The sequence below is a fragment of the Rutidosis leptorrhynchoides genome, chromosome 2, assembly GCF_046630445.1.
Source record: "Rutidosis leptorrhynchoides isolate AG116_Rl617_1_P2 chromosome 2, CSIRO_AGI_Rlap_v1, whole genome shotgun sequence".
Taxonomy (NCBI): Eukaryota; Viridiplantae; Streptophyta; class Magnoliopsida; order Asterales; family Asteraceae; genus Rutidosis; species Rutidosis leptorrhynchoides.
Genome location: NC_092334.1, coordinates 99,257,734 through 99,285,363, shown reverse-complemented (window position 1 = coordinate 99,285,363; position 27,630 = coordinate 99,257,734). Strand labels below are relative to the sequence as shown.

General features: G+C 37.8%; 1 protein-coding gene and 2 non-coding genes across 3 annotated transcripts; 2 read left to right on the top strand and 1 right to left on the bottom strand.

Moving 5' to 3' along the window:
• Positions 1–15,269: 15,269 nt before the first annotated feature.
• Positions 15,270–25,711, top strand: LOC139894364 (DNA mismatch repair protein MSH5-like). Its single transcript, XM_071877609.1, has 34 exons — positions 15,270–15,296; positions 16,070–16,101; positions 16,339–16,433; positions 16,681–16,761; positions 16,832–16,904; positions 17,476–17,539; positions 18,106–18,260; positions 18,333–18,434; positions 18,557–18,584; positions 18,661–18,692; positions 18,785–18,842; positions 18,924–19,010; positions 19,382–19,438; positions 19,763–19,864; positions 19,977–20,021; positions 20,218–20,295; positions 20,424–20,474; positions 20,579–20,660; positions 21,880–21,953; positions 22,052–22,151; positions 22,356–22,452; positions 22,549–22,638; positions 22,724–22,788; positions 22,897–22,955; positions 23,068–23,144; positions 23,237–23,323; positions 23,437–23,458; positions 23,547–23,630; positions 24,458–24,511; positions 24,600–24,685; positions 24,788–24,819; positions 24,919–24,942; positions 25,197–25,312; positions 25,403–25,711. Exons 2-34 carry the CDS (start codon positions 16,076–16,078, stop codon positions 25,487–25,489), a joined length of 2,370 nt encoding a protein of 789 aa, XP_071733710.1. The 5' UTR covers positions 15,270–15,296; positions 16,070–16,075; the 3' UTR covers positions 25,490–25,711.
• LOC139895452 (U2 spliceosomal RNA) lies at positions 21,064–21,261 on the top strand. Its single transcript, XR_011775899.1, has one exon. It is a non-coding gene; the product is annotated as a U2 spliceosomal RNA (small nuclear RNA).
• Positions 23,909–24,103, bottom strand: LOC139895444 (U2 spliceosomal RNA). The gene has a single exon (XR_011775891.1). It is a non-coding gene; the product is annotated as a U2 spliceosomal RNA (small nuclear RNA).
• Positions 25,712–27,630: the final 1,919 nt, after the last annotated feature.

Genomic DNA, 27,630 nt, shown 5'->3' with positions numbered 1-27,630 from the left:
CGTTCAGCAAGTTCAGCATCAGCAGCTTCTCTGGCTTCCCTTTCAGCAGCTAAACCCATCAGATAATCATCATAAGAAATGTTTAGGGATCTTACTGCTTCAACCATCTTTCTACCCTCTTCAGTACTAAGGGCAGCACAATACTCCCTTATATCCATACCCAGCTGGAGAGCATCTTCAAAATGAATTCTTTCATCAGTAGTGGAGAGCCTGAGACCACTGTTATTCAAGTACACCCTAATGTTAACGCTAAAGGTTAGTGCAGCAATATAGTGTGGCTGATCAAGAGGGTGATGCAGCAGCCTGACTTGACGAATTCTTTCATTAAGTTCAATTTGTCTTTGTTCAAGCAACTCTGGAACAGTGATCTGAAGTCTGTAGGCATCTCTTTCATCTGGGTTCATTTTTCTGATGTTCGGCTCACCATGGGTTACTGAGTCATCTTCCCAAGTGATATGTTTGTCATGAACCCTTGGGGAAGATGGAGGATACATAGATGATTCAAAGCTGCCAGATGAACTAACTGGATGCTGATTGACCCGGTTATCCTGTGTTCTGTCAAAGTAAACTTGAATCTGGGGAGGAAGAGGAGATAGAACAAATGTTTGGCCGTCTCTTCCCCAGACTGTGAAGTGAGCAGGATCAACCGTTTCATCACCTACTTGTTTAGCACCCAGCTCAACCGACTTTGCTGGGTCTTCAACACTTGTACTACCCAGCAGCACACTTCTGGCTGGGTCTTCTATCACAGCACTCCTTGCTGTGTCTTCAATGCCAGCTGACTGATTAGTATCAGCTGGCTCAACCACTTCAGTACCTTCATCAGCTGCCTCAAATAGGGGTCCTTTCCTCAGGGGCTGATTGTCCCTAGGAGCAGATTTCACCCTGTATTTGTCAATAGGCCTGGGTTCAGCTGATGGTTCTTGTGTCGATACAGGTTGAATAGGAGGCAGGTAAGGAACAATAGCAAGATGCTCCCCCTGTCTAATAACATCATCATCATTAAAGATGATTGTTTCTGCTGGCTGTGTTTGTTGTGTAGCTGGCTGAGCAGCAGATGCTGGTTGAGGAGTAGAGCTGGGTTCTAACATAGCATCAACCCATTTCATGAAAATATCAGCTCTAACTCCACCAGTTGACTCAGTAGAATCAAGGTAATCCTTCATCTCAGCAGGAGTCATGTTCCTGATTCTTTCTGCTCTCTATGCATACAGCTTTGCCCTCTGTTTGTCGTATTTGACCATGAACTTGGCATTTCTTTTTCTTGCCTCTTTTCTGTGTTTATCAAAGGCAGTCAGGTCATCATCGACTTCCATTGCTTTTGGACTTAGCCATCTTCTGTGCATAATCTTACGACGTTTAAGTTCAGCAAAGGCCTCAAACTTGGCATTGAGGGCATCATCTAGTTCCTGCTGTCGCTTTTGATGTCTCTCTAACTTCCTCTTCATTTTACGTTCAATAGATTGAGACAGCACAAAAGCTTCAGCTACAGCCATATCAGAAACATCATTGGGCTTACTGCCAGAACCAATATCATCCACTGGTGTGGCAGACACACTGGGTTGAGTACCACCAGTTGCCTGTGCACCACCAGCTTCAGTATGAGCGTTGCTGGGCTTAGGGCCAGTGTCTTGACCATCACCATCACCATCTCCATCTCTCCTGGGTTGTTTAGGAGCCTTTTCATGTTCATGCTCCCCCTCAGACTGTTTTCTCTTTTTAGATTTCTTTTGAGACTTTTTCTCCCCCTTTTTGTCATCAGCACGGGCAGTAATAGAAGGGGAGACAGTAGCATCAAGATCACTGTCTGACTGAGGAGCAGAGAAGGCAAAATTGTTCCACTCAGCAACCTCTGGAGTAAGATGGGCACCAGGATCCACACCAAATTGTCGTAGCAGAAGATTGGAGGATCTAACTTCATTCCTGGCTACACCCATAGCCATTTGTTCAACGATGGCCCGAACATCACCTTGCAAAGCAGCCATTCGTTGCATGTTTTCAACCATCTGAACATAGGCAGCAGCAGGAATCATGTTAGCCATTTGAGCTTCCTGCGATTCCAATCTCTCGTGTAACACCCTGTTCTCCTCATTTAAGAAAGTATTTCTGCGGTTAGCAGCATCCAAATCAGCTTGGAGTCGGGTGATATTTTCACAGTACTCATTGTGAGAGATAATTCGCCTTTGAAGCTCCTCTTCATCTTCGTGGTGCTTTGTGATTGCTTCGACTGCCACATCAGCAAAAGCACACACCTGCTGGAGTTTAAGATCAATAGGAGTTGTAACAGCCTCTCCAGCAGATCTGACAGCAGCAGAGACACTATCAACAATAGCTCTGCGAATAGTTTCCTCCAAATTTGGTGTGATCCCTTGCAGTGTCTTATAGACAGCAAAGGTGGAAATATCAGCAACCTCATCTGCATTGAACTTTAAGTATGCAGAGGTTGAAGGTTGGTCAGCACAAGCTAACAGAGGAGTATCACCGTGGGGTGGTGGAGATGGAAGGTCAGGAGCTGACTCATCATCATGATCACCATCGTTTTTACCTTCGCCCGAAGGCTTAGAACCACTGATATCCTTGTCAGCATTACAATCAGCATTGTCATCAGTAAGATCCACTGGTTTGTCTTTGGAACCAGTCACGTTATCATGAGTGACTGGTTCGCCCTTACCAGTACCTTCATCAGCATCCTCATCAGAAGAAGATGAGGAGGAAGAAGCTGAGGAAGAAGAAGGTACTGCGAATCAGGGACATTTTGCATAACACACTTACCAGTAGTAGGATCGATGACAAACTTGAGAGGCCTCCATGTACCAGGAAATGGCGAAGCAGCTGGAGCCATACCAAAAACATGATAGTAAGGCTGTTCATTGATTTGCTCCAGCAGGGCTATCCTCTCATAAATTTCTTCTCTAGCTGGTCTATCAAGCTGAGATAATAGCTCAACCATCTCTTCACGAGGTAATCTGCTGGCTGAGACTATCGCAGATTCGGGATCAATGGTCAGCTGATCGACCAGCATAGCAATCTTGGGAGAGATTGAAGCTCCCTTGAAAATGAAGTTTGGAACAACTTCATCTGGATCTGGTACCTGCACAACATATGGCTTTGTTTCCTCAGTAACAGAAGCCTTAGTCGAATCAGTAGTTGTGTCAGCAGAGGTACCAGCATCCTTAACATCAGCAACCTCAGCGGTTGGTTCAGTAGCAACCAAAATCGGACCAATAGGATGACGAACTGCCGATTCTGTAAGAACTTGACGTTCCGTAGAAGAAGAATCAGAAGAATCAGCAGGCTCATCAGACATTAATGCAGGGTCCACTCTTGGCTGGGTGACAGGTTCATCAAGAAGAACATCCTTGACAATATTGTCAATAACCTTCTCAAGAACAAGAGGTTCTTCCATGATAACATCTTCCACACCAGCAGCAGCAGAATCAACAGTACTAGCATCAGCACCACCAGTAACAGAATCAGTGGCACCAACACCAGTAGCAGAGGCAGCAATATCACCAGTAGGAATAACAACATCTTTATTTTGCTCCCCCTCTGCCTGTTCATCTACCCTGCTAAGAACTGAAACAATAGAACAAGTTATGTTAGCAACTGTAGAACCAAATAAATTTGACTCAACAATTGCATCTGTTTTTGGTCTCTGGGGACAGACTTGTGATTTGGTCAGCCCTTCGAATGAGACAGAAGAAGGTGTCTGTAAGTACAGCGGTGACTCTGCTGACTCATTGGCAACACATGTTGACCCAGATAGTGTAAGAGATCTGGCTGGTAATGATGTAGGAGTGCGACTCTTAACAGTATCCGAGTAACATACTGGCTGTGCAGTCACCTGAGCTGGTTCAACACGATGAAGACCCAGCTCAAGCCTGCTTTGGGGGTCAGTTATGTTCTCTGCTGGTTGTACTGTCAGCAGAGAGTATTGCAATAAGTTCATTTCAGAAAAATGTGGAAGTGCCTGGTTAGACGAGTATGGGTTGCTACTCTTCTTGACACCAGTTTTAAAACCAGTCAGCTTGGGAGCCAGGGTTATACCGTTAACTCCCTCAACATTTTTCAAGTCAGCAGTTAAAAAATTTTCAATTAAGTTAGATTGTTCTGCTGTTTGGTCTAGAAACGCACCAGGTTCCATAGCTACATCCTTTGCAGGAGCAGCAGCTGAGACTGGTGCAATCTCCCCTGTGGTTCGCTTGGAGCCAGCTTTAGCACGCTTAGGTTTGCCTGTTACCAAGAAATAGATGAGCAACGGATTCCAACACTAGAAATGGGTAGTCAGTATATAAGACTAGGGCTGTTCTTTATGATTAGAGAGCACTAGATTCTAATACAACTACTGCTTTACCAGTATATGAGACGGTGGCTGTACTAGTTGAGGTAGCTGGCTGCTTCCTTCGCGTTGCTGGCTTTCGCTGAGGACCCTCCCCCTCAGCTGGTGCAGAACCAGAGGCAGTCGATTGGGTGGCTCCACGACGAGCAGCAAGATACTCGTTCATTGCTGGTGTCAACTCAGCATATGGAGCAGCAGGTACATCCTTTGGCATACCCCCTTGTTTTACTGGGACCTCAAATGATTGATCAGCAATTTGCTGATAAGCTTCACCCAGTTCACTTTCAAATACCAGGCTTAAGAATCGTGGAAATGGAATCAAGTTGGTTCTTACTCTAGCAGTCACCATTTCCCTTAGCCTCAAATAAATTTCAAGGGCGTAATCGATGTTCCTGTTGAACAACAACCCATGACCAAGCTTGAGCTCAAAATCTGAGCATTGGTCAAAGCTTCCTGACTTTTGACTCATGCACTGAGTCATCAACCCAAAGAAGTAGTACCACAGAGGTGGCATATGCTTTCTCAACGGTGTATGTGCCACTGGTCCAGCAAACCCAATGGTCTCCAACACCTCCCTTCTTAATTCGTCACTAGTAGGTGAAGCAACAAATGGTCCACCGGGCAATTGAAGAGCACGTCTAATAGCTTCGACGGTGACAGAGCAATTTAGGGTTTCAGTCACCATGCCACGAATACATGGAACGTTGCCGGGAGTGGTGGCAACAGTGGCAGTATACCAAAATCGTGCCAAACAGGCAGCATAGAATCGGGAAGGTACACCGGTGATGGCTCTTGCCAAAGGTGATTGACGGATGTATTCGATGAGGGCCTCATACCCTTTGTTAACCTTCGATTTGGGAATAGAGAGGGCATGTGCAGCATTGCCTCTAGATAGGCGAATCAGTGAGTGATCAGGTGCATTTGGAGCCCTAATCAGGTTGGGGTGGAGATTGAACAGTGGTCCTTGAACGACGTGTTCTTGAACCACCGGTTCCTCCGGTGCCGGTGCCGGTTGTGGGGCAGGTTGTGGTTGCGGTTGTGGTTCGATTGTTTGAGGTTGTTGTTGCTGTTGTTCCTCTTGCTGGCTTGCAGCACGTGGTGATTGCTGTTGTTGTTCTGCCATTGATGAGTGTAGGATGAAGATTTGAAGATTGAAAAGATTTTGAGAGTAAAAGTGTGTGTATTTTGAAAAATGAATAACTGAAGGTTATTTTGTAAGATGAAACACACTTTTATCCGTTGTGAGTGGGTGAAAAAGTGCAGGAGAGAGAAAATTACTGTCATCTGCAGGCGCGTGGGCAGATGTGACAGATTGGCACGTTTTCAAAGGGATACAGACGGTTGACATGACATTTATACGGCTTAAACACTCATTACTCCCATACAGCATTAAATGCATCAGATTTTATTTCAAACAAATTGATTTAAAACCTCAAAAATAATTTTTTTTTTTTTGTATTAAATACAAAATACTTTTGTTACATTTAATATGTCATGAATTTAATTTAAATCATTGGAAGTAAATGAGTTTCCAGTTTTAAGGAATCATTAAATTTGGAGAGCTATTTATTATTTCATTTAAAACATTTAAGTAACCAAAATATAAAAGACCTTGCTGTGCTGGTTGTTTGACATGTAGGCAGTAAGTAAATAAATGTGACTTACTGGTTTGCCCTACACGTTGTAGAGCCAGCACACCAACAAAAGTTGTCTTTTATTTAAAGCTCAAGCATACCCAGCTCAGAGATGAGATAGTTAAAACGTTTCTCATCTAATGGCTTTGTAAATAGGTCTGCTAATTGCTGGTCTGTAGAAATAAAATGTAACTCAACATCACCCTTTTGAACATGATCCCTTATGAAATGATACCGAACATCGATGTGCTTAGTCCTTGAGTGCATCACAGGATTGTTGGTGATAGCAATTGCACTGGTGTTGTCACAGTAGATTGGAGTTTTTGTAACATGAACACCATAGTCCTTTAGCTGGCTTTGCATCCACAGTACTTGAGCAGTACAACTACCAGCAGAGACATATTCTGCTTCAGCAGTGGATGTGGACACAGTATTTTGCTTTTTGCTTGTCCAGCTGACTAGCCTACTACCCAGTAACTGGCACCCACCAGTAGTACTTTTCCTGTCTATTTTACACCCTGCAAAGTCAGCATCTGAATACCCAATTAGTTCAAAATCCTGGTCTTTGGGATACCAAAGACCACGTTTAGCAGTACCTTTTAGGTATCTGAATATTCTTTTTACTGCCAGCAAGTGTGACTCTTTAGGATCAGCTTGATATCTGGCACAGAGACATGTGGCGAACATAATATCTGGTCTGCTGGCTGTGAGATAAAGTAGGGATCCAATCATACCTCTATATTCAGTGATATTGACTGGTTCACCATTTGGATCAGCATCTATTTTAATGGATGCTGCCATTGGAGTCCCTATGTCTTTTAAACAGGTCAGACCAAATTTCTTTAACATATCTTTGATATATTTATCTTGACTTATGAATATTCCATCATCAAGTTGTTTGATCTGCAATCCTAAAAAGTATTGCAGATCTCTTTGTAAACTCATTTCATATGCCTTTGACATACGTTTTGAAAAATCTTGACAATGTTTTTCATTTTTAGAACCATAAATAATATCATCCACATATATCTGTACCAACAAGAGATCACCATCTATCTCTTTTGAAAATAGAGTGGTATCAATTGTTCCAACTTTAAAACCTATACCAGTGAGATACACATGAAGTGTCTCATACCATGCTCTTGGAGCCTGTTTAAGGCCATAAAGAGCTTTGTCTAACTTGTAGACATGGTCTGGATATTTACTGCTTACAAAACCAGGAGGCTGTTTGACATAAACTTCTTCTTGCAGCTTCCCATTCAGAAAAGCAGATTTAACATCCATCTGAAATACTCTAAAGTTCATCCTAGCAGCATATGCTAAGAACAATCTGATAGCTTCCATCCTAGCCACTGGTGCATAAGTTTCCCCATAATCCAATCCTTCTTCCTGTCTAAACCCTTGAGCAACCAATCTTGCTTTGTTTCTGATAACGACACCATCTTCATCCATCTTGTTTTTAAATACCCACTTAGTACCAATGATCTTCTTTGTCTTATCCTCAGGTTCAGGTACCAATGTCCACACTTTGTTCCTATCAAACTGAGTAATTTCTTCTTGCATTGAACCAACCCAGCTAGGATCTTGAAGTGCTTCCTCAGGACACGTGGGCTCAATGGTAGACACAAAATTAACATGCATACAAAAGTTACTGGTAGCATGCCTCCGTGTTTTAACACCACTCGCAAGATTACCAATAATCTGCTCAATCGGATGCTCCCTTGTCCATTTGGTGTTATGAACATGTGAGCTGGTTGTAGAACACACAGCATCTTGATCATCAGCTGGTTCAGATGAGTGAGCAGCAACAGAAGGTTGCTGATCAATATCAGTAGAATCAGTACCAGCTTGTGATCTCTCAGAACCAGCAGACTTAGGCTCAAGTTGCAGCACTTCAGTAGAGCCAGTAGGTCCACTTGGTTTAGACACAGATGGAACAGAATGTTCCATTTCATCATCAGAGAACCCAGCAGCATGGATTGGTGAGGGTTGTGCTGCTGGCTCTTCATCATCAAGAGCTTGCTGAGTAGGCTCTTCAAACAGTAACACTTCATCTTCACGATCAGTAGATGAAGCAGAGGCAGTTTCATCGAATGTAACATTAATGGATTCTTCAAAACAACCTCTTCTTTTGTTGTAGACCCTATATGCCTTTGACATGTTGGAATATCCAAGGAATATACCTTCATCAGCTTTAGCATCGAATTTGCCCAGCTGATCCCTATTATTTAGAATGTAACAGGGAGTGCCAAATACATGAAGAAATGAAATTGAGGGTCTTCTTCCTTTGAGAACTTCATAAGCAGTTTTCTGATGTCTTTTCACAATAAGAGATCTATTCTGGGTAAAACAGGCAGTATTCACAGCTTCTGCCCAGTAGGAATTCTTCAACCCAGACTCAGCCAACATAGATCTTGCTGCTTCAATGAGAGTTCTGTTTCTTCTTTCTGCAACACCATTTTGCTGAGGTGTTCTCACAGCAGAGAAATTTTGGGAAAGACCTTTGTCAGCACAAAATTCTTCTAATGTAGCATTTCTGAATTCTGTACCATGATCACTTCTTAGTTGCTTCACCAGTTGCCCATTCAAAAGCTCCATTCTTTTGATAAAATTGATGATTTCATCAGCAGCTTCATTCTTTTGCCTTAGAAAGAACACCCAAGTGTATCTCGAGTATTCATCAACAATAACCAGTGTATACTTCTTCCCACTACAGCTGGCCACATTCACTGGACCAAATAGATCCATATGAAGTAAGTGAAATGGTTTCTCAACAGATGAGATTTGCTTTGATTTGAACGAGGCATGGTGATGTTTCCCCTTTTCACAACCAGGACACAATCTGTCCTTCACATAAGACATTGTGGGTAGCCCAGACACCAAACTTCTACTGGATAATTTGTGAATATCTTTGAAGTTGAGATGTGAGAGTCTCTTGTGCCATAACCACTTCAGGTTGTCTGCTGCCTTCGAATAGAAACAAGTATCAGTTGTTGTGACTGCTGTGTTCATGTCAATTTGATACATGTTTTCATGACGTTTTGCAGTCAGCAGTGGCTTCCCTGTCTTATCAAAAATAGTACCAATTTTCTTTCTGAATTGGACTATCTTATTCTTGCTTGTCAGTTGGCTTATGCTGAGTAAGTTATGTTTAAGCCCAACTACATATGCAACATTTGAGAACGTGACATTCCCATTTGTCAAAGTACCAAAACCCTTTGTGTAACCCAACGAATTATCTCCATACGAAACAACTGGACCATCCTTTTCCTGATAGTCCATCAGCAGGGACTTACTTCCGGTCATATGTCTCGAACATCCACTGTCGAGATACCAGATTTGCTTGTTTTGAATGCCCTGCACAATAACTTAGAGATTAGTTCTTTTTGGGAACCCATCCAAGGATGGGTTCTGAAGGAGTCACCTTTGATGACTTCTTCTTTTCTACTGGCTTGCTAGAAGAAGCAGCAAATGGGGTTTGGGTTTGAGTACACTGGTTAGCCAGGTGAGCTTTGCTGCCACATTTGTAGCATTTTCTCACTTTTGGCTTTTGTGGCTGGTCATGCACAGATCTAATAAGGGCAGTAGGATCGGGTCGACTTTTAATTACTGCCTCAATTAGCTGGTCAAGCTTGGCTGTCATTATCTCAGTGATAGACAGCTCATCAGTCGAGTCAATTTTTGCTTTTCCCTTATGGGCAGCTTTCCTTTTGGAACCAGTACCATGACCATGGCGAACTGTCTTTTCTTTATCATTTGACAAGTTAGCGTGGGAAGTTGCTGGCTTGTCTTCTGATGCTGATGAACCAGTAGGTATCTTAACTGCTGCCTTAGATTTGCCAGTATTTCGTTTCACTGGCTTGTCTGCAGCTACTGGGTGACCAGTAGATTGGTCATCAGCTGGCTTAGCACTGGTAGAACTCGAACACGAAGGGGAATCAGTTGGTTTAACTTTACTCAAATTGTTTTCAGTGATTTCCCTTTTAATACGTCTTTCTTTCGGAGTCATGTAGTGGATGCTTGAGGGGTCAGTAGTCTCATCAATTGAGTTACTGGCTTCTCTTGCTTTAACTTCATCCTCCAAAATTTCTTTCATGGCAGGTGGTGGGGACACAGTAGGTCTAACAAATTTGTTTGTCACAACCTTTTTACCTTCAACTATCTTGGCAAAAGTATTTGGCAAGACAGCTTCAGGATCAGTTTCAAGAATCGGGTCCATGAAAGTAACTTCTGCAATAGCAGCAGCAGCAGCATAGTCACCAGCAAAGAAGGCTTGAACTTGGGCAGGCACCTGCTCGTTAACACATTTAGCTGTGCGTTGAGCAGATGTGCACCATGAAGCAACAACTCTTTTGAGATTGTCCAGCTGGGTCTTGACTTCTGCTGCCTCAACGTGAAGAGTTTCTAAAGCAAAGTTTTGTTTTTCAAGTTTGGAAATTGTATCTTTTAAGATCTTAATTTCATCATTTTTGCCTTTGAGTTTTTCATTTAAAGATTTGTTATTAGATTTCAAACTCTCTTCACGTTTGCAGCTTCTGCATAAATCAATTCTTAGGTAGTCAAACATTTCAGCTTTTTCATCATCAGTATAAGTTCGAAAATTATCAACCTTATACATCATTTCAGTTTTCCATTGAGGAGAATCTCTGTTTTGATCAGCTTCTCTCATATCAGCCAAAAACGTACTACCACCATCATCCTCATCAGACTCCTCGACCTCTTTGGCCATCAAACACAGCTTTTTACCAGTAGCATAACCAGCACCATCATCATCAGTATCACTATCAGAAGATGAGGACGTGCTGGCTTCATCCCAGTCATGATGTTCAGCAACTAGAACCTTTTCTGGCTGTTTACCCTTCTTGTCAGTCTTTGCACTTTCCTTCATCTGAGCTTTCATAGCTTTGTACTTGTTTTTGTACTTATCAGCTTTTGAGAAAGAGTTAGCATGTGACGTGGAAGGTTTCTTGGACATGCATTCAGCAGCAAAATGTCCAACCTTCCCACAATTAAAGCACTCAGATTTAGGACCCTTGACTGACTTGCTGTTGTACCTAGCATTTGGCTTTTTGCTCCCTTTGTATGACTTGCTGGTTCTACTACGATTGAACCTTTTGAACTGCCTAGCCAGCAGAGCCATACCTTCAGCAAACCCTTCTACATCACTTTCATCTGTACTGCTTTCTTCAGACCCAGTACCATTTTCCTCAACACTATCAGCTGACTCTTGTTCTGCCAGTAACTTTTGAACCAGTAAAGCTTTTTGAGCTTTCTTCCATTTAGCAGCAGCAATAAGAGCAGCATCATCATTTTTAGATGATTTTGAAGTGGTGGGGGCAGACCTAAAGTTTTCTTTCATGTTAAGTTCAAACTTGGCTTCTGCCTTCTCATGATTCCAAAGGGAACTGTAGAGAGAAGACAGGTTAAAGTTTTTTAGGGTCTGTGTGGTTCTTAATGGGTCAGTAACAGGTTTCCATTTACATGGCAGTGCATCAATGAATTTGTTCACTTGTTCAAATTCAGTGTAGGTTACATTTAAAGTGGTCAGGTCTGCTATCAAAGAGTTAAACCTAATGAAGGTTTGCTTAAGGGTTTCATTCTTATAGGCAAAAAACATTTCATATTCTCTTTTAAGAGCAATCATCCTGTTCTGCCTAACTTCTCCCATACCCTCATAGGTGACATCTAGGTAGTCAAGCATAAGCTTAGCATTTTCTTTTCCCTTGATCAGTTTGAACAGTGGGTTAGGCAAAGTTATGGCTAACAGGGTTCTGATTTTAGGGTCAAGACCAACTCGACGTTTATCCTCATCATCCCATCTAGAGGGAGTGAGAATAACCTCTCTGCCAGGGATGGCAGGAGTGTCAGCTGTTGCTGGTGCACTACCAACTGTCTCAGTGGGAACAAAAGGGCCATCTTTGGCAATTCCAGGCATGAGTGAATCCACAGACTCAAGATGGAGCATGAACCTTGCCTTCCAGGTTTCATACTCATCTTCATCAAACTTAGGTGGTCTGTTAGACGAGCCATTCTCAAGGTAAGCTGAGTTTGAATACGAAGCCATAAGAGAATTCAGATCCAAGATATTAATTATCAAGACTGAAGCTCTGATACCAGTTGTTGGTCCCTTAATAACAACAGGAGTATTGTAGAGGGGGGGGGGGTGAATACAATTCTTTTCTTAATTAACTAGTCAGTTAATCACGTTTAGTATTCTGTAGTAAATAAGATAGAGTCACAGGTAATTTTCAACTGTTATTCTTTATTGATTAAATCAGAAAGAATCACAACTATCCTTGGCGGAAATGATAGTTGGTTGATACAGATTACCTAGATTATAGCTAAGAGATAAACTAAAGCTATTACACGGTTTTGACTCTAACAGATAAACCCACACCACTACTTTTTACAATAGTGGATACAACAATATATATAATAGTTCTATTAACTGTGTAATTAATCTATTGTCCACTAGTACATTGGATGCCTTGTACTTGTGGGGACAATTGTGTCAGAAGGCGTGCTTTCCTTCTTTCCTCTTAGGTAGCTATTTGCTGGAACACACCCATTCGGTTTGGCACTACCATTTGATTTAAACAAATGGAATGTTGTGTTCCCTAGGTATGAATAAAGTATAACACATGTCTGCACATGCATTCCACTTCTGCATTCCCACGTGGTCTTGTAAGGTCACTTGTCAGCCGCCGACTCCTGTCCTTTTCTGTTCAACTTTGTCTTCGACTTCTGTTGAATAGTGCGTTGATGTAGACCACTCTGGGAAACTACCATGCTTGTAATGGAGCATGGCTGTCTTGTGTTGTATGCTAATATCCAGACTTACTGGTCCTTCATATGCTGAGTCACTTGATATTCTTGATTTGCTGGGTGCACATCCTGTGCTGATTCGAAGAATACATTTCTACCTTGTGCTGATAGACTAGGCAGCATACTAAACACTCGACACAGCTATATTAGCTGACTATACATAAACAAACGTGTGCTGGCTGCACATAACACTTTAGTGCAAATAAATATTGTTTTGTCATAATTAAATCCTTAATTATTTTGGGGACTCAACAAGGGTTTCCTCGCTTACCAAAAAAAAAAGGAAGTTGTAACTTAGTGACTCGCCTGAAAAAAGTTAGAACAGTGGAGTGGTGATTTAGTCGGTCAATGAATCGAAAGGCAACATAAGTTACAATTTACAATTTGACAATATATAAAATGTAATATTGGTTTTACCGATGCAAGAAAAAGACTTTGTACTTTAATTTTAAATAGAAAAGGAATGTGATTTTAATGAATGTAAAATTAAGGTAACATTTGGCCACGTGAACTTTTTGTTGTAAAAATGCCACACTATGCTGTATATATATCTTCTATTACCTCAAGATACACGTAGATCCTTCATATTGATAACCTTGAATCCCAAAATTATAGTTAAATTAGTAACCTTCGCCCGTTTATCTCTCCATATCTCGTTCGTTATGTTTTCTCAACTTACACGAAGATGATAGTTAAATTAGTAACATTCGCCCGCTTATCTCTCCATATCTTTCGTTATGTTTTCTCAACTTACACGAAGATGAACAACTCTGGAACGGAAAGATGCTTTTGTGGCGATGTTGCACGTATTTGGACATCTTAGACACGAACAAACCCTGTGTGTCGATTTAAGAGTTGCCCAAGTTATAGTCTTTCTCTTGAACAACGATGCAACTACTTCAAGTAAATCAATCCAAAACTTCCCAATGAATTGTATAATAGAAAGTATTTTCAAGTGATTGCTGATAAAGAACGACTTGAAGCAGTAGTTGCAAGGATGAAGATGGGGGTTAAATTGTTTGTGTGAATTTTTGCAATTTTGATTTTGATTTTAATGTTTGTTTTCTGATAAGCATTCGTTTTATTTGAATAATTTGGAACAATGATGTTGTAGACATTGTTGTGAAGTTTATTCGCGCTCGGGAGGCTTGATTACCCGAGGTTTTACCTTTTATTGGTGAGCCAATGTTCTCGTTCATAAGAGGGTTTCCTTGCTTATAAATTTTTTTTTATTGTAATGAAATCATGTATTTATGTTGATGTTGTTAATGCAGTATACGATTGTTGTGAAGTTTGTTTAATGTGGTTGTTGGACTTGAATGCAAGTTAACTTTCTACTAGGTAATGTAGTAAACAACAGTAGAACTACAAGAAGATTACAAAAAAAAAAAAAAAAAAAAGAACTTTACACTTTTATTCTTATTTATTTATGAAAGTAGATAATTAATTTGTGACATTCTAAAAAAATACTGAACAATAAATAAATTAGGAACGAGATCATGAAATTTCGACCTAATCAAACACTCAACTACTTCGTACAACTCTAGCATGTACCACATAAGGACACCTTTCCAAAATTCTTAAAATATTTACTAATACACATCTTATATGTTAAGTACTCGAGTACTTCGTACAACTCTATATCTCGTATGTTGAATAGTTTTGGGTTTTCTAATAGTTCTTATTTTTTTTTGGGCTAGATAGCTTTTGCTATTTGTTTTGAGGGTTTGTGTGTGCTCCGGAGCCTTGCAGTGTTCGTCTTTTTAATTCGTTTGTGTTATTGTTGTCTTTTTTATTAATGAAAAAAAATGTTTTGTTTTGTTTTAATGTGATCATCGTTATCTTAGCAAAAAAAAAAAAAAAAAAAGAAGAAAAAAGAAAGGTTAAGTCATACTCTGTATAAGACCATTCCCATCGGTGCTGTCATGAGGCCGCCCTCACATCCGCCCTCCGAGGACACCAATGGCATTCCCTTGCCCTCATGTCCGCCCTCACTCTTCCCTCCATCTTCGCCCTGCACCAAATCATATTTACGCATGACTGAGGACGAATTGCATAATCTCTCTCCTAGTTTTGTGCATTAATTATTTGTACACATAACATATACAACTTGTATCTTAATTTATTAATTTATTTTGTGGGGTATGTAATGGTGAAGGAGTATGTCATGGTTGGCAATGGTGTGTTATGAGAGTGTTATGGGAGGAAGTGGTGAGGAAGAATGAGAGAGAAAGCTGATGTGGCGGTGAGGAAATGCCCATGACGGCGTCATGAATGGGAATGGTCTAAGTGAGAGTATTCTCTTATAAATCCAATAAATATTGTCGGTTAAAAGATACAGTTAAACGAATCCCAAATTTCATAGTTAATCCGTATTAATTAGTTTAACCATTGTCGAAAACTATGCACAAATACACCGATTCACTTTCGCGCGAAAACACACACGCTCGAATTGTGCTATGGAGGAGGAGGTAGATGAAACAGAAGCTGCGCCTCAGGTGCGTTAATCAACGCCATTAATACATTCTCTGTAACTTGTATATCATCATATCACTTACTATTATTTATCGGATCAGTTAATTGCTTCCATTCATTTTCATTTTTGTAACCTAATTTTACCTGTTCACGTTTTCTTCGTCATCGTACTCGTATAATATCTCAATCCTTTCATTTATCATGTATTAGCAATAATTACTTCGATTTATTAGGCGTTAACGGTACTAATGTTTGATTTATCGATCGCGTTTTGTAACTTTATTTGATATTTGATATGAATATATGATTTGAAGAATTGTTGCAAGTTCGTATCTAGCTAATTCGAACTTACTTTAGCAATTAATGTTAATAGTTAAGTTAAAGGAAACAATATTTTAGCAATTCAGTAACATAGAAATAGTCATCGACAGCAAAGTTCAGTTTTCGTTCCTTAATGCAATGCCACGTGGACATCATCACTAATATACTATAGCTATAATAAATTTCATGATAACTAATGAAATAACAGAAATTAGTTAATTAAGTTTTCTAGAACCAAAATGATATCTTGTAAGTAATCCAGGCTTTTCCGTCTAAAAACTGTTTTACTTTGAGAAACTATTCCTTTCTTCATTGTCACGAAGGAATAGAAATGGAAAGTATTTGGAAGCACAGGCTAATTTGTCTTAAGGGATCTGCGAATATTATTTTTGCTTATATTAATATAAAATTTCATTGCGTAATGTTTCCCTAAACTTATTTGGCGCTAATAATTTAATATGGTTTGTCTATGCAGGTGTACATGGCATGCCTCATGCAGGGTCATAGGTTAAGCTTCTTTCGTAAACAAACATCAGTATTTTGTGTATGCGGAATCAAACTCATATTGACGTTATCCTCACTGATATACGATAATCATTATCACATTTATTTGTTTACCAGGAATAATGTACATAATAATCTTATATTTACAGTATCCTGCAGACTAAGTCTTCCCTTTTAATATGATATGAAGATGAAGATATGTGTAGTAGAGTTAACACAGTACTAAAATTTTGTAATTAGAATTGGAGTTTCCTATTATGATACTCTTACCCGTGAACTTCATGTGCTGGAACTATGGGAAGACGGAACTGGAGAGTTTCCCTTGATTGATATGGGTAACAGATACTTTTGCTTTCCCTCTTACATAAGATATATATTCCAAGGTGAAGGGAATTTCATTAGCTCATCAATAAAATAGTATTTGGATTTCCAATCATTTAGATGGTGTGATTTCCTTTCCTCTTCCCTCTGATATTTGATTACCTCTATTTCATATCATCAGCTATACAGCTTTTAAGTTTGGTTCATTAGAAATTTTACTGCAGCTTAACAACTCTTTTTTCTTACTTTGTCTTGTCCCAGTGAAGTATCAGGTTAAGCCATTGATCATATACACAAGTACCAAGAGTGATGAATTTCTCTTAACTGCTTTACAACAAAATGGTAGGTTTTCTTGTATTCTTTATGCACCCTGAGCTTGTGGATTGTGTATTCATTCTCGCTAGTGATACAGATGGTGAAAGCGAGGTGCCTTCTGTAAAGCAGATGAAGAGTTCAATATTTAGTTATGAACAAGCATGGCACAGGTGTAGTAACTTTAAAAAGATTTTCAATTATGCAATTCCGCCTATTTTTGCTTTCCGTATAAAAGTTAGTTAATGATGACTGCTTTTAAATGTCTTTGGTTGTAACACTGTGCAATAATAAACATATTTCTCAAGTATATCGCCAGTAATCTTTTTGCCTTTCAGAAAATTTGGATTTCTCAATCAAATAAAATTTTATGGGTTTCATTGAATACTTGTTTTGCTATATTCTTCGTATATAGTGAACACTGTTATGATCTGTCATTTACAAACTTAATCCATTATCATATGATACCTTTTCTGTGTAGTAAGCTATGATTTTAACATGAATGGTTTATTATTCTAATATAACTGAGACAAAAGCATTGAGAAACTTATCTATGTTCTGGCCGATGGTAGCACCAGAAGTTTGTAGTGATGAATTAATATGAATATGCTTCTACTTTTTTGTATCTTTATATCTCTCATATCATATGATAGGATTCCATAGACATGTTGTCATTCGGCTTATAAAGTTCTCCATTCCTAATATTCCGGCCTTGCTGTTTTATCTCTTGGTTTCATAAGACAGATTAATATATCTCCGAGTAGCAGGAATGGATGATGGGTTAAACATTAAAGAAAGAATCTCCTTTGTAAGTTCACGATTTTTTTCCCAAGTTATCACTCCTCCCTAGTTACTGTTTGTCTAACACAGTGTTTCATGCCAATTACGTTGAAGACTCTCACATAGTTAATCCGTTTATTAAACGAATTCCAGCATATTCTATCTCTTCTTCTTGCTAGTTATATCTCTAAAAAGCTGATGAAATCACGTGCATTGTACTTTTTCTGAATTCAGCTTATAAAAATTAAATGTGTAATCTTACGAGTGTTGAATCAAGTATATCTTCCTCTGCGGTTACAATTTTTTGTTTGGTCTTTGGTAAAATCTTCTGTTAACTGACTAAAATAAGAGTGGACACTGTGTATATATCCTCCATTGTGTGCCTTGCTTTTGAGTTTTGTACTTATTGTTGCTATATTGTTTTCTTCTCCTGCCACTCTTCTACCACCACACTATTGGATCTAATATTGTTGAACAAAATGGTCATGTTTTAGATACTCGTGCTGCAGTTTTAATATAATTTTAGTTTGATCGGTTCCGTTTCCAAAGTTGTACTTTAGTCTGAGTCAACATTTTATTGTTTTTTGACTATAGCTAAGCTCTATGATGGACATAGAGAGTGAAGTTCAAGTTCGTGCTAGTGGAGGACTTCTTGCCATATTGGAGAATGAAAGAGTCGTGGATACCATTGAACAAAATGAGTGTGGGAGTGTGTCTATTGTGATCAATTCTATCATGCAAATCTCACTGTATGCAATCATACTTTTTGTGTTCATATTACCATCTAATGGTTGCCTATAAGTCCTCTTTTTGAAATGCAGGAACAAATTTCTTAAAGTTGACTCCGCAGCTCACGAGGCATTGCAGATATTCCAAACAGACAAGCATCCAAGCTACATGGGTATTGGTAGATCAAAAGAAGGGTAATCAATTGTTCTTTTCTGTTTATGTACATATCAAAAGTAACTATAGTTGAGAGATCAATGATTTAGTTCCAATGAAATCATTATCAATATGACTGATGGTAATATTTGATTACATGCAGGTTTTCTGTCTTTGGAATGATGAATAAGGTGTGGAGATTGCTCTCTTCTTTTTTATCTTATTTGATTTTGAAATTAGTATCTAATCGATGTTCTATATTTTTAGTGTGTGACACCTATGGGCAAACGTCTTTTCAGGTAAACAAGGATTTGCTGCTATATGTTCTGTAAGTGTAGAAATATTCCTGCAGCCTACAGTTTCATACGATGGTTTGTTTTCTCTGTAATAGGACATGGTTTCTCAGGCCCATACTAGACATCGACAATTTGAATAGTCGTCTGGATGTTGTATCCTTTTTAAACTTGTATTCGTCTTTCTGTGCTTTATTCAGTATCTACAAAAATGTTTGTGTTCTTTGATAGATTCAGATATCGTTCTTCGTTGCATCTGAAGAATTGTTGACTGCTTTACGTAATACATTGAAATCTGTTAAGGATGTTCCCCACATACTGAAGGTACAATACTATCTTATATCTTATATTTATTTATTTTAAATTACATATTAACTTTTTATCGGATATGGAAGTGGTTTGCTGTACAATCTGGTTATACTCATGCTGACCGATATAATATCAGACTACAATCCCAAATTCTAAAGCATTGAAATATTTTTATACTAATGGGTGATTCAATATTTCGAGTTTTGCCTGGTATTCATACTGAATTACTGCAGCCCATAAGAAGCTTTACTATTTTGCCATTGTGGTCCACTATAGTCGGTGTCATCAAGTCTATTTATATGTTACAACTCCAGAATAATTACTTTTTTAGTATATTTTTTTATCTGTAATGTTCTCACTCATTATTTAAGTTTTTTGCATGGTAGAAATTCAACTCCCCCAGTTCTGTATGTTCCTGTGGTGATTGGACATCCTTTTTGAAGGTAATATTTGTTCTTCATTTCATGACATCCTTGTATCTATCTGAAAGCATGCATAATTTTAAAATATACATTTCGCTGTGGTGCCTGAAACTGATGTTTTTAGTCTAAACTTTAATTCTAAAATTTAGAAGACATGCGTTGCATGCTAACCCTGTCTTCAGATAAGAATTACTCCGTACGCAGACGATAAATAAGACCTCTACACATCTGTAGCAGTTGATTATTTACATGCATGTTTAATGACAACATATGTTGCGTATAGTCGTATGCATATAAGGACCTTGTCATCAACTTGTTTTAACTTATGTTTCTTATATCATGTAGAGCCTTGCTGCACTCCTGCATATCAACAAGATATTTGAACTAGGAGTTTCTGAAAATCTTCAGGACCATGCTAACTACTTTAATGTACATATTGTTGAGAAGGTATTGAATTATTCTCTAGAAAATTGGTAATGCTGCAATTTTGTTGTCATTTGTTTTTATGTATCGTTGTTGTAGCTGGAAGGCAATTAATTGGATTGTGACTTTTTAATAGGCGGCTTCTTGCATTTCAATGGATCTGGCTTATGTATATGAACTGGTTAGTTACCTTTTATTTCACTTTACTGATTATTCATTTCACAATATGTAAGACCATGCTTCTTTAATTAAAATTTCATTGCTGTGAAATATAATGTTTACTTCCTCCTCCTCTAGGTGCTATCTTAGATGATATGGGTTACTGACTTATATTGAACTTTCACAAAAAAAAAATTGATTTGGTTTTTCTTTTGTAGATAATTGGTGTTATTGATGTAAATAGAAGTAAAGACAAAGGTTACGAGACATCTGTGAAAGATGGTTTTTGTGAAGAGGTCAAGGACTTTATATTTGGGTTTTCTTAAGCACACATTATATATCTCTCCCTCTCTCTTTCCATCTATTTTACCTTTCAAGTGCATGTTCCTTTTTTGACAAACCTTTCATTCATAATCAAATGCAGTTGGATGAACTGAGGCAAATATATGAAGAATTGCCAGAATTTTTGGAGGAGGTTTAATCTTAACTTTACAAATGCTGTAATGGCGTCGATATTGGAAGTAAATATGTGTTTATCAATATACGCTGCCAGTAATGATTACACCATTCCTTGGGCAGGTATCATCATTAGAACTCGCACGTCTTCCTTACATGTCGAGAGATCGATTGCTCCCACAAGTTGTTTATATTAATCAAATAGGTTTGTCATTCTTCTTTGCCATGTTTGATAGTATCTAACACCTAAATGTATGTACTTCAATTGGGCTGAAGTTAATCATCATAGACTTTTACTGGAGTATGATACATGGCTGACATATTGTATATAATGCTAGTCTTCTTACCCATATGTTTATATATTCTATCTAAACTTAAGTACTGTGCTCTTTAAGTTTGAAATAAATTTTACTCAATCAGGTACAATTAGAAAAGGGTCTGAAGTTTTAGTTTAGAGTAGAATTATTGGTGAAAACTGATATTAAAAGGGTAGCTTTTTGTGGTGGAACCAAAAGGAAAAAGTAGCTCACAATCCCACATCGGTTGAGTAAAAAATACAAGGGTGAAGGGAGTGGCTATAAAAGCAGCGGCCCAACAAAGGATTAAGCATACCTTTCTCGGCCTTTTGGCTAAGATCAAGTGTAGTATCTGTTCTTATCAGTTTAATATCTGATATGTGAGCCATCGGCCCACTTGATATTAATCTTATTTTTTTTATGGGGAAAGGTCCATCTCAATAGCTTGCTATTGGGGGTCTTTGAGCGTCGCCTTGGTGTTGCACTACTACCTTGGCTGGTGCACCCCTCCAATTTTTAGTCTTAAATTTTGTAAATAAATGTGGTTATAACTATATAATGTAAAATTAGTAAATCTATTTAATGTCTCATGGTTACCCCCAACCTGTTTCTTCTAAAGATTTGATGTTGGTCCAGGCTAGGCTCCAATTACTAGCCTACATATAGGCCCCATAGTGAGCCTCAAAGCAAAGATCTTTCCATTACCTTCATCAACGATAGCTGTATTTCAACTTTTATTGGAGTTACTTAGTTACTTGCTCTTCTGGTTTTCCTACACAGCTTGAAACTAAAACTATGATCTATGACTATAGTATAGATATACGAATAAATAGTACAAATAGAAAATAACTGTAACCAAGTAAATATAATTATAGATATAGGAATAGTGTAAGAACATAAGTAAAAAAACATTGATGATACCACAACTCCTAGTTTATCCCTAAAATCTCTTGCAGTTTAGGAGCTACTTTTTATCGCCGTAACAATATAAGTAAATAAACATTGTTGCCACTCTCCAATTTAAAAAATTCATATGTTGAAGGATGTGTAACTAAACTGTTGTTTCTTTAGTGTTGAAATTGAGTGTGTATCTTCATATGCTTTAGTTATATTTCTGTTTCCGAATAGGGTACCTGATGTGCATATTTGAACAAAGGCTAGAGGAAAGAGTTCTAGACAACCTTGAAGACTACGAATTTGCAGTAAGATGATTACTTGTTAATCTTAATATATAACATTTCCATATATTTAGATGCATTTAATCAACTCTAATTCATTAAGCCCGAGTTTCGTTTTCCAGTTCTCTGATGAAGACAGTGACGCTAGAAAGTTCTACTACCGCAATGCAAAACCACGAGAATTGGACAGTCTTTTAGGAGACATCTATCATAAAATTCTGGGTATGTGATCTTAATAATAAACTCTCTTTCAGCTGCTAATGAAATCGTAACAGGCTGGGGAACCGTTCAGTTTTCTTAACACATACCAAGAGATTTTCATTCGCCTGGGCATAAAAAATTCAACTCTCAGGATTTAAGTTAATATATGCATTGTATTAATCAATTTTTTGTTTCTTTCTTGTATTTACTCATATCCTTTCAAAGATACGGAGAGAGCCATTACAAGGGACTTAGTGTCGCATATTCTTGAGTTCTCAATGCATCTACTCAAGGGGGTCAATTTTGCAGCTGAACTTGACTGGTCAGATACATTTTTAGCTAGCTGATCCTTAGCTTCTCGACCTTTTATAACCTGTTTTTTAGTATTTATTGACTAATGTTGCTCATTGCTCGATAGCCTTTTGTCATTGGCACTGGTCGCTCGTCAAAATAATTATGTAAGACCCACATTGAGTGCTGAACCTGTGCTTGATATTAGGAATGGAAGGTCAGAATATCTTTTTTTCTTCTTCTCAGAATGGACTACCCAATTCAATATTTAGGCAATAATATTCAGTGCAATCTGTTATCAGACATGTTTTGCAGGAAATGACAGTTGGCACATTTATTCCAAATGATACCAAGATTATTGATCATGGTATATGGCATGTCATCTTTATTGAATGTTTCTTTGTTTACTTAGCTTCTAAGAATTCACAAACATCATGTTTATTCATTTGTTGGTTCTCTGAATTACGTTTCTCAGGGAGTATTCATATCATCACAGGGCCTAATTATTCCGGAAAAAGCATTTACATAAAGCAGGTGGTTCCTATTTTCTGTACGTTCTCAGAATATTCTCGTCATAAACTTGCATATAGGGTCCAACAAAGCCTCATGAAAAAAAACCCAGATTGAATGCCATTTAACATTGCAGGTAGCATTGATTGTTTTTCTTGCCCACATTGGAAGTTTTGTACCAGCAGATGCTGCGATAGTGGGTTTAACTGATAGGTTAGCTTTAACCCCCTTCTAATATGCAATCATAATGATTTTCGGATCGCTTATATTCTTATCATATTTATCAATGATTAATGCAAGTACAGGATTTTCTGCGCTATGGGAAGCAAGCTTATGACAGCTGAACAATCGACATTTATGATTGATCTGCACCAAGTTGGAATGATGCTAAGGTATTTATTGGTGTAACTACGTGAATTCTTAGCAGGCAACGATGAAATGTTAGAAGCTGTAACCAGTCGAAGTTGATTTATTGATATTCATAATGATATTATAATATTTTAAGGCATGCTACTTCTCGATCATTAGTTTGAAAATGTAAAGATGACACTAATTATATATTTATTCTCTTTTTATGACCTAATTATATATTTACTCTTTTTATGATATGCTAAGCATTCACCTCTTCCATTCTTAGATGGTGTTGGACTCCTTGGTGGAACAATTGAACATTTTATCTCAATGTATTCTCCTCCAAAGGTTTGTTTCTCTTGCCCTGGCTGAAAATCATTAAAAAGTAAACTTGATGTATATTTGATACAGCTTAAAATGCTGCCTTTTTGAAAAACTTCCCGAGTAAATTGCCCTTTTAAAGTTCAGTAAACTTCATTTATATTTGAAACAGGCTTTTAAAAGTTTCCATTTTGAAAAGCTTGTAAGCTTTCTGAGCAAACAATTGGCCTTTGAAATATAAATTCAAAAAAAAATTATTAAAAGCTTAAAATAAGCTGAACATGCAAAATTTTGACTAAAAATTGGAGGGGTGCGCCAGCCAAGGTTGTAGTGCAACACCAAGGCGACACTCAAAGACCCCAATAGCAAGCTATTGTGATGGGCCTTTCCCCATAAAAAATAAGATTAATATCGAGTGAGCCAATGGCCCACATATCAGATATTAAACTGATAAGAACAGATACTACACTTGATCTTAGCCAAAAGGCCGAGAAAGGTATGCTTACTCCTTTCTTGGGCCTCTGCTTTTATAGCCACTCCCTTCACCTTTGTATATTTCAGTCATCCGATGTGGGATTAATTGCCTTTCAAAAATTCCTATCAGAAAAAATAAAACTGATCTCAACTCTCAATCACCCATCACCTGCTAATTGCATATATACTTCAAAGTCCATACATTACATATATACTTCAACTAGTGCCCAGATATAAAAAAATCTTCTAATGTTAATAAATAAGATATAGATTATTTTTTTGGATATAGATGGGTGCATATTGTGAAGCATCTACAACTTCCGAGGTTAAACTAGGTGAGGTTGTTGACTAACTGCCAAACTCGTAAACATACGCTGCAGGTTCTAATTTGCACTCACTTGACCCAGATATTTGTTGATAGTGATTTATCTCAGGTAACAAGTTAATAATTTTAAAGCATGAAAGCTTCTATTCATATCCATGTACTATGAGTTACTAATTAAAATCGTTGATGAATATCAGTCGGATAAAGTCAAATACTACACGATGAGCATATTAAGACCCGACGACAATAGTGAAAACATTGATGAAATTGTATTTCTATATAGGTAAAAAAAGCAACAAGGCCTTAAGTAACATTCAAAGTCTAAGTCCTTGTTTAAGTTTTCTTGCTCCACTATTAATATCATCTGTCAGTTTGTATATGTCAGGCTGGTTCCTGGACATGCACTTCTCAGCTATGGTGAGTTGGTATAATGGTATTAGCTATTCAATTCAATTCAATGCGAGTAAAAAGAAGGAAAAAAAAAATTAAAATGTCACTTTAATTTTCTTTTTGCAGGACACCATTGTGCCCTTCTTGCTGGTATGTTTCAACCATGTCACTTATATAAACTCTGTTTTATCATTTTATAGTTTCGACGATTAAGATTATGATACTTTGCCTAGACATGTTTAGCACCTAAGGAAATTAAATGCATCCTGTCTTATATAAAACCAAAACTAAATGTGTACTACAAGTCTACAACTAGTGTAATACCAGCAGAACCTGCCCATTGTTAATTAATTTTTTAATTCATATATGGTTTCATAGGCCTTCAGTATTATATTACCTTTCAGGTGTTCCTCAAGAAGTTATTAGGAGATCAGCATCAATATTGGATTATACCATCGAAGGCATTCATATCGACCGACTTTGTAATGAAATGATAACAGCTCAAGATGACCAGTATAAGGTGCTGTAATCATCATGATTATATAGCATTCTATTGGAGACAGTTTGTTTTTCACAATAACTATAACTAAAAATGTGAAACAATTGGCAGAATGCTGTGGAGAAGATGGTAGCTTTTGATGCTATTAATGGTGATCTGGCCCTCTTTTTTCAAGATCTTTTCCCTGGACCACCTTAAATTTTGTATGTTGGTTGCAAGAGGGTCAGCTTCAAATGCTCATTAAAGTTTGCCTTTTATAGAATATTGATTATGCCTTCTAACTCTCTTCTTGTTTAGTTGAAATGTTACCACAAATTCAGTTTTGAAACGATATGATGCAACATATTGTGTAGTTTGTATCTTTAAACTCGTAACTTAGAACATGTGAATATTCAAATTTTAAATCTTTTCTAGCTTAATCACACCTTATCATCGTTATTTCTAGAAGCAGCCTTAATTGTTACTTTTGAAATCATTTTCTAGAAGCAAATTTAGTGGTTAAAAACTCTTCGGGGTATTCGGGTCATTAAAGTTAGTAGCAAGAAGCAACTATTGTGGAATACTGGTGGTTGTATGTCTAGCTACAGTTGCAACTTTACTTGTGGTTCATGGTTGTAATTAAGCCACAAATTTTATGCTATAGATATTTCTTAGAGGATTAAGGTATAAAATGAAGACCCGTGTTTTAGAGGTTGGGACGTTTTCTATAGTTTTATTATAGGCATGTTATCTGGATTGGCAATCTTGTCTTATTATTATATGAAGAGTGTAACATCCCGCCTTTTTCCGTTAAATTTATTTTTAACACCGTCTTTTTCTTTTAAATAATACCTTTCGTTATTTAACTTCGTAGTTTCCGTTGACTAACGTTCATAATAATTCCGTCATTTAATTATAACATCTCTCGTTAACTTGCGTTTTAAAAATATTCGTTTGTTTAATTTCCGCACCCGCTTTGAAACTTGAGGGACTAAACTTGCCAAGAGGGCAAAGAGATGACTAGGTCAACTAGTCAACCTTCACCCTCCTCCATTCATTTCAACCTCCCCATTTCATTTCTTCCATTTTTATTCTCTCAAAACCTCAAACACAAAATCATCATCTAAATTCGGTTTAGGGAGCTAGCAACAAAACAAATTACATATTTGGAATCCTCTCTTCATCCTCTACAATTTGATACCAACTTCATCTCGTTTGGGTAACATTTCTAAAACTCTAGATTTCTCTAAATTCGTGTTTTCGACTTGAAATTGTGTTAGTTAGTGTCTATGGCTCGTGTATAATATGAATATATGTTTTGTTTGCTCGATTTGTTGATTTAGAGTAACTAGTATGAACTTTGAAATGGGTGTGCTTAATCTTTGATTTTGGATGATTAAATGTTGTTTAATTGTTAAAGTTCATGTATTAAATGTGTTACTAGCATCATTAGCTTCAATTTGATGTGTAGGTTGATTAAGAAAACTTCAAAAGCATGATTATTGATTTTGAGATGTTTGACTAGGGTTTGATAGTTCTTGACATGAATTTTTGGATGCTTGAATGCCATGGAATGTTAGTTGTTAGTGTTTAGTTGTAATGTATGCGTTATTACCTTCAAAACGGCATGTCGTATGTGTAAATTGGATTCCCGAATCATAAAATACGTTTTACGAACTTGAAACTTTGAAAATAAACCTTTCTTGATCAATTGACGAGTTTTCGGTTATTGTAAATGATGTTTTTGATTGATGATATGTGGTTAGTTGTATTCCTCGTCAAAATACCTTTCCGATGATATAAGATACATGTTCTAATTGTTTGCGGATCATAAGATGTGGTTATTTGGTTTTAGCTCGTGCATACTTTGAAAAACAGAAAAATGCCTGCACAGAGGGTGGCGCGGCGCGCCCCTTCCCCGCGCGGCGCGCAATCTGGCCTGGCCAGATTCTGCCCACTTTGTCCCATTTCACGCGAAATGTTTGACTAGCTATCGACCTCCGATTCACATGAAACTTGTTTTAATATACTTGTATATGAATATTTAGCATAGAAAAATAGTTCGGGACCCGACCCGAACGCGTTGACTTTTTCGTTGACTTTGACCAAGTTTGACTTTTAGTCAAACTTAACCAAACTTTTATACAATCATTCTAACATGCTTTTATACTTGTTTCTTGTATGAAACTTGACAACGTGATTCACATGCTATACTTAATCGAGTCGTAACGAGCCATAGGACTAATTGAACACATTTCACCCGACCTTGTGTCGTAACCGGTTAATTGATACAACTTACTTGTTTAGGTCAAGGCTAAGCAACTTTCATGCATACGTTACTTTGTGAAGTACTTTTATAC